Raw genomic sequence first — 7,585 nt, 5'->3', positions numbered from 1 at the left:
CCTTCCCTCGGAAACCCGGCCGGGCCCTCCGACACCGTGGGCTCTCTCCCCGGGCGTCGGATGGGCCCTGGGCTGGCGACAGGGTGGGCGTGTGCGATTTTATCTAACTGGGTTGGATGTCACCTGTGATCAGCTCTCTTGGCAGGGTGTGCCCAGGGACCTGTGTTAGAAAGCAGGGGGCCTGCGTAGCCCCCAGCACCGCTTTCAGACTGGGGTGATGATGCTGCACTTTGTAAATGAGCAGACAGGCTCTGAGCAGCAGGCACCTGCTGGACTCACCCACCCCAAACATGGCGCTGTGATTTGAACCCAGGTTAGACTGACTCCTAAGCCTGCCCTGCTTCATTCCATGCACGACTGCCAGTGTAGACAGGCTCCTTTTGAGCTGGGAGAAGGGAGCAGCGGAGTTGAGGATGGTCCTCAGGGCATCTCAGAGGATGAGTTGGTTCTGGATGGGGAGGTTGGGAGGGGCACGGGGATGGTGGTGGAGCGCCCTCCCCTCACTCTTGGGGTCAGGGGCACGAGGAGGAGCTCCTGGACATGTTGCCTTTGCAGGGTCCAGGGGCCAGTGGGGGAGAGAGAGCAATAGGGCTGTGAGCTTGGGATCCTTGGCATCAAAGTGACAGATGGGGACCCTGGGGAGGAGGCCAAGGCTGGGCAGAAGGGCTGGAGGGTCAGAAAGGGAGCCAGGAGCATAAGTCACAGACATAGGGGAGGGCCTGGAGGACCCAGGAGCAGAGGAAGGCCAGTGCCACCCAGGGCAAGCACAGCCCGCTCTGAGCTCCTCGTATGTGGTCAGGGAAGGCTCCCAGAGGGGCAGTTAGAGGACTGAGCCATCGAAGATATCTTCTGCTGAGAACAGAGGAGGAAGGAGGGCACCGAATGGAGGGCAGGAACTGCAGGCCGGCAGCATGGCCATCTGTGGAGTCCCTGCTGCACGCTGGGCTCCCGCCTGTGCTGGCACGGCAGGTCTGGTGCAGCCTGCTGTTCAGGTGGGGACCCGCAGACACCTGAGTGTGGCAGAGCTGGAGCAGGCATCCTCACTGGCCGGCCTCTGGACAGCCCTGGATGCATGCGGCATAACTGTGGCACCAGGCTGTGGGTGGCCAGGGCACTGATAGCCCCAAGGCTGGTCTGGAGAGTGATTTTCACAGTACTGACACCACAGATGAGATGCAGGCAGGACCGGCACGATGATGACAGACCTGGGGCAACCCTGAGCATGCACACACATGTGACTATTCACACTGTTTTTCTTTGAACTTCTGGTTCATGTCCTCTGTTAGTTCTCTGTTGTCAGTGTGACGTTTCAGGTGTACCTACTTGAAAGTAAAGCCGCTAGAGCAAAGAAGTATGGCAAGGGCTTCAGAGAAAGCTTTAATTTCAGACAGGTTTCATACTGATTTGGAGTCTGTTTCCGATGGTGTCATTGCATCCTGTGTATAGCAGCCCAAGGCAGGATGTTAATTTTTAGCGTCCCCATGGTGGACTGGCTTTGTGTACATTTTTGTTGACCTCATGTAGCCAGGTGACCCCTGACACTGGCCTCTGGCTGGCTTCGTGGAGGTGGGGCAGGGAGGAGGCCCAGGCAGTGCTGAGGGACTGAAGGTGCTCCCTGGGCTGTGCTGCAGTGGGGTCTCTCCCCGAAGGCCTCTGCGCCTGGAATAGTGCCTATCAGTGCGGGTGCTCAGTGAAGACTTGTTGGATCAAAGACGAAAGCATGGGCTGCGCTTGCAGGACTCGCCTCACTTCCTCCCTCCCTGGAGGTAGCTATCCCTGGCCAATTTTATAGATGAGGAAGCTGAGGTTCAGAGTCCTCTGCTGCAGGTCATACAGGCAGGGGTTGTCCGGGCCTGGGTTGCAGCCTGGTGTGCCTGGTTATAGAGGACACACCCCTGGCCTGACTGCTGCTCAGGCTGACGTGGCCTCGGCAACACTGGCTCATCTTGGGTGTGACCAGACCCCTTGTGGCTGGCCCCTGACTCTTCCCAGATCCTTACACTCTCTTCCTAGACTCAGGTATCGGGGAGGCTGGGATGGAAGGTGGTCTGGGTTTGCTGAAGAAACAGAATCTGGAATGGGGGATGCCAGGAGGAGATGAGGGGAGCATGAGCCTAATCCTGTGTGACCCTCAGCTCGTTACAGTCTCTGTGCTTCAATCTCCTTATCTGGAACCAGCCTTCTCCCCTTACGAAGGCCTGAACAGAGCAGGCTCCTCTGATCCCACCCCAGACTCAGGGACATCTTGCAACAAATTGGCTTGTGTTGGCTGTCAAGACTGAGAGCATTCTGGGGTGCTGGCGAAGGGCACGAGATGGTGTGTTCTACCCCAGATCTGGGGTTTAGCTTCCATGTTGGGCATGCCCTGGGCAGTATGTTCTATGTAGTCCAGCTGGGGGGTGGGTAGTGGCGTCTTTTGGGGGATAACTGGGCAGACTGTGTTCCCTATCCTGAAGGAATGTGCAAAGGAGGACATGGAATGTCCACAACTCTGACCCTCTGCCCTCTCACAGGGACCGCAGACAGCCTGCAGGCCTTCCCCTGGGCTGAGCCGTGCAGAGGGACTCTGGAAGGCTCCCAGAGTTGCTGGAAAACAAGTTTTTTATCCAGCGCTTTGCCCGCCTGGCGCTCTGTGCTGGACACGTGGGTGTCATTCATTCTTCACTTTGGCTTCTCGAGGTGGCTACTGTTTCTCTGGTGCACCTCTTTATAGAAGAGGAAATGAGGCCTGGAGAAGCCAGCACCTTTCTTGAGGTTCCAGGCCGGTGGCTGGGGCTATCAGGTGTAAAGCTGGGCACGTGGGTCCAGGCCTCTTCCTCCCCTGCAGGAGCCAGCAAACGTGTACTCTCATGGTGCTGAATCTCCATTGTCTCTGCATGCTTCTGTCTGTTCGTCTTTGCCCTTGGATCGGAATGTTCCTGTGCTCCTCAGTGGGACGTCGTGGGGATGCAGCCCCGGAGCCTTTCACAGAGCTACTGTTAGGGGCTCTGGTGCCTGTGACTTGGCCTGGGGCAGCCCCTGGGCATAGGAGGGAGGTGGCAACCCCCACACCCCACCTGCTTATGCCAGGCTTTGTGCAATGCCTGCCGGGCTCAGGCGCCAATGATCTCACTGGAGGCGTCCGGGAACCAGCCAGGGAACTGGTTAGGGACCGGTTTCCAGGTTTGACTGTAAGATGAGCAGGAAAGTAGAGGAGAGAGGGTGTGGCCAGGCTGCTGTTAGTACCCTGGTGGTGTGTCCAGAATTTGTTCGTTTTGGGGGGTTCTTGATCTTGCTGACTTCAAGAATGAAGCCGCAGACGCTCACGGTGTTACAGTTCTTAAAGATGGCGTATCTGGAATCTGTTCCTTCAGATGTTCAGATACGTCTGGAGTTTCTTCCTTCTGGTGGGTTTATGGTCTTACTAACTTCAAGAATGAAGCCACAGACCCTGACACTGAGTGTTACAGCTTTTAAAGATGGCGCGTCTGGAGTTGCTCGTTCCTTCCGGTGGGTTCATGGTCTGGCTGGCTTCAGGAGTGAATCTGCAGACCTTTGTGGTGAGTGTTACAGCCCATAAAGGTGGTATTAGGAATCCAAAGAGTGATCGCACTAATGACCTATTGCAAAAAGCAAAAGAACAAACCTTCCACCAGGTACGGAAGGAGCCACTTTCACGGCTGTGGTGGCCTGCTTTTATTCCCTTATTTGGCCCCACCCACATCCTGCTGATTGGTTCGTTTTACAGAGAGCTGATTGGTCCGTTTTACAGAGTGCTGATTGGCCCGTTTTACAGAGCGCTGATTGGTCCGTTTTACAGAGAGCTGATTGGTCTGTTTTATAGAACGTGGTCAGTTTTTACTGAGTGCTGGTGGGTGTGTTTAGAAACCTTTAGGTAGACACAGAGCACTGATTGGTGCATTTATAATCCTTAGCTAGACAGAGAAGTTCTCCAAGTCCCCACCAGACCCAGAAGCCCAGCCGGCTTCACTTCTCAGTGGGAAGCGTGGCAGCTGGGGAGTGCTTACTGAGGGTCTGTTTATGAAACGGGGAGGGAGGAAGGGTGGTGAAGCAGCTGGGCTAGTGGTGCAGGAGTGCCGGTAACCACAGGGAGAGGCCCGGGTCCCAGCAGCAACCTGGCTAGTGGGAGTAGGATCAGCCCACCTGGAAGCCAGAGGAGGCAGGCCTGTGGGTGCAGGCCCTAAACAGCAGCCCCTGGGGCAAAGAACAGGAGCCTGGAAGGGGTGCGAGGGGTGTGTGCTCAGTCACTGGGGTCTAGAGGTCTGGCTTTAAGGCGGAATCTGAAAGGCTGGGGCTGGAAGTCCTTAATTTGGCTTCGTTTTCTGGGTCCTTGGAGTGGGGAATTCCAGGCCCGGAGGCATGGGATTTCCTGTTGATTTCCCACTTCTCTTAAGAGGCCCAAGGTCTCGCTCATGGTCAGGCCCTGGAACGTCCTCCCTGTCACCTTGGGTGTGTGTTTCAGGAGAGGAGGTTCACAGTGTTCTCCGGGAAGGAAACCAAGCTGGTCCTAGTGAAGCCCAGCCCAGCCCTCGAGGGTGGCTTGGGGCAGCCAGGCTCCGCCCTGGTGGCCTGCCTGGCCCGCCCTGTGAAGACCAGCAGGGAGCTGGGAGGACTGAGGAGCAGCCGCTGGGTGCCGAGGCCTCCTATCTTCTTGGGTTCTTCCCAACTCTTGTTGCCACCATCTCTGCTTCCTTGCCCCTCTGGCCTAAATGTGGGCTTGCATGGTGGCTTTGGTCTCCTAAGCACCCCGGGGAGGGGGGGGGTAAGCCAAGGTGGACGGAAGCCCAGCATGCCCAGAAAGCCTCGCTGAACGGCCTTCCAGCCAGCCTCCGCCACATGAGTCCCTAAGCCGAGAAGAAAAGAGACATCAGCCTGGGTTCCCCTTCCCAGTTTCCAGTCCATCTCCATATGGCAGCAGCCTCCTGTGAGACCCTCTGCCCACAGCCCATGCCCAGACCCTGAGTGAAGCCCTGCCTTCCAACCCTGGGCTCATCCTGTCTAAGGCCCCTCTTCTCTGTGGCTGGCAGTCTTCAGGCTGGCCCTGCCCAGATCGCAGGCTGCAGAACAGCCCGACAGGAGCCTCACTCACCAGGCATTTCTCTCATGATGCTGCGGCAGTGAGTGACTGCTGGGTGGGATTCATCCTGGGAGGCAGGGCAGGTGGAGAGGTGTTCCCAAAGGCACTGCACTCGCGTCCTGCCACACCACAGCTGCACCCAGGCGAGCATTACCAGCTGGTTGCATCACTCCCCTGCGAGCCTGACGATCCCTCTCTGCCCAGCCTTCCAGGAATCCACGGGAGTTGAGACCCTTGAGACAGAACCCGTGTTCTCCCTTCCTAGCAAAAGGCGTTGGGTATCTGGTTCTCTGAAGGCCGTAGAGGCAGTTGGGTGTTTAGGACTACATCCTTACCATGTTTTTGAGTCTAAAAGACCCCTCCTGGCCGTGCTGAAGGGCCCTGGGGCTGGAATGACTGTGGGCCTGGCTCACTGTGGGCTTTTCCCGTGTAGTTTGCATTTCACCCTTCCCAGAAGGAAACCCACCGCTGACTCTGGGGACGGGCACTGCCCAGCATGGATGAGCTTTGCTCCCCTCACCGCACTCCCGTCTTGTCTCAAAGATTCATACTCTTGCCTTTCTTTTTTTCTTTTTTTTTTTTTTTTTTTGAGACAGGGTCTTGCTCTGTCGCCCAGGTTGGAGTGCAATGGCATGGTCACAGCTCACTGCAGCCTCAGCCTCCCAGGCTGAAGCCATCCTTCCGCCTCAGCCTCCAGAATGGGGCTGGGGCTACAGGCTTGCACCACCACACCTGGCTAATTTTTTTTTTGTTTTTTTTGTGTGTTTTTATTAGAGATGGGTTCTTGCCATATTGCCCAGCTGGTCTCAAACTCCTGGGCTCAAGGGATCCGCCCACCTTGGCCTCCCACAGTGCTCTGGATGACAGGCTTGAGCCACTGTACCTGGCTAGCCCCTTGCCTTCTCTGTGGTTGGGTGGTTATGTGTTTATTGGAGGCAGTCGGTTTGAAACTAACTCATGGTGCAGAGGATGGAACCATGGAAGACTGAGCAGTCTGGGTTCAAGCGTTTACCCCGCTCTGTTGTATGAGCTTGGGCAAGTTACTCAACCTCTCTGAGGCTTTGGTCCCTCCTCTGGAAGAGGCCATAATAATAGTAGCTGCAGAATTGCCTTGGGGATTAAATAAGAGTGCAAATACAGAGCCACTCACCTGTGCTGGGTGGTGTTCTGTGCGTGAGACTCTGTGGTCCCTGGAGAAGGGGTAATAGGGGCCCAAGTGGGAGTTGACTGGGCCCCTGACACCCCAAGGGGTGGGCACTGCAAGCACTGAGCAGCATGGACCCTGGGTTAGAGCGATTTTCCTGATCCCGTAGAGCGTCTTCACTTTTTAATATGAGGTGTGTCTGTCAGGCGCAGGGCTCTGCATGTGCCCCATCCGCGCTCCTGACCAGCTCTGACTCACCCCTTCTGTCTCCCGCCCCCAGCAACATGTCGGACGCCTTGGCCAATGCCGTGTGCCAGCGTTGCCAGGCCCGCTTCACCCCCGCTGAGCGCATTGTCAACAGCAATGGGGAGCTGTACCATGAGCACTGCTTCGTGTGTGCCCAGTGCTTCCGGCCCTTCCCCGAGGGGCTCTTCTATGAGGTGAGGACACTACTGAGGGCCTTCTCAGACCCAGCTCAGAGTCTGCCCTTAAGGAGTGGGTGGGCTGGGCTCCATGCAGTGGTCCCGACTGGTGACAGGGCCGGCTCTGGAGCCAGCCCAGAGTCAGGCTTGAGCTCCTGCACAGGCCCATCCTTCACCTGTGAGATGTGAACAGCACCCCGGGTGCTCTAGGTGCTAACGGAGAGCTACCTTTCACCAGCCTCCTCTGGGCAGATGCTGGGCAGGCCCTGGGGGCAGGAAGAGCCTGCCCTGGTAGTGCTTGCCCTCCGTGGGTACCAGACAGTGAGCACAGCAACTGCACAGCCCACCAGCTGGTGCTGATGCCCTGGGGGTCAGCGCTCACAGGGTGGGGTGGTGCTCAGGAAAGGTGAGGTTTGGGCAGACCTGAGGGGAGGGAGCCACACACATCTCTGCGGGAAGAGCACTGGGCAGAGGGCACAGCACATGCACAGACCCTGTGGTGGGAGAACATGGGGTGTATGGAGAGCAGTAGGGAAGCTGGTGTGATGGAAGCCGAGGGCATGAGAGGAAGAGTGTCAGGCGCTGAGGACAGGGAGGTGGATTTTGTTTGGCCCCATGGGCCTCTACAGAGCCATAGACAGGAGCCACCTCGGGGTGTGAAGCAGAGGAGTCACACTGTCTGCTGACATTTGAAAAGGTGCCCTGGTCAGGCACTGTGACTCACGCCTGTAATCCCAGCACTTTGGGAGGCGGAGGCGGGTGAATCACCTGAGGTCAGGAGTTCAAGACCAGCCTGGCCAACATGGTGAAACCCTGTCTGTACTAAAAATACAAAAAATTAGCCTGGCGTAGTGGCAGGTGCCTGTAATCCCAGCTACTCAGGAGGCTGAGGCAGGAGAATCACTTGAACCTGGGAGGCGGACGTTGCAGTGAGCCGAGATC

The 7,585-nt window shown here is 57.0% G+C and overlaps 1 protein-coding gene across 2 annotated transcripts in view; it reads left to right on the top strand.

Moving 5' to 3' along the window:
• LIMS2 (LIM and senescent cell antigen-like domains 2) overlaps positions 1 to 7,585 on the top strand; it is a 47,270-nt gene that overhangs the window by 21,654 nt on the left and 18,031 nt on the right. For both annotated transcript variants that reach the window (XM_011980489.1, XM_011980490.1), the window contains exon 2: positions 6,502 to 6,661. In XM_011980489.1, coding sequence (XP_011835879.1) covers positions 6,506 to 6,661 — 156 coding nt within the window. In that variant the 5' untranslated portion in view covers positions 6,502 to 6,505. The remainder of the gene's footprint in view (positions 1 to 6,501; positions 6,662 to 7,585) is intronic.

Source organism: Mandrillus leucophaeus, unplaced genomic scaffold, assembly GCF_000951045.1.
Source record: "Mandrillus leucophaeus isolate KB7577 unplaced genomic scaffold, Mleu.le_1.0 Scaffold213, whole genome shotgun sequence".
Classification (NCBI taxonomy): Eukaryota; Metazoa; Chordata; class Mammalia; order Primates; family Cercopithecidae; genus Mandrillus; species Mandrillus leucophaeus.
Note: the sequence above shows the minus strand (reverse complement) of the source record. Positions and strands in the feature narration are given on the sequence as shown.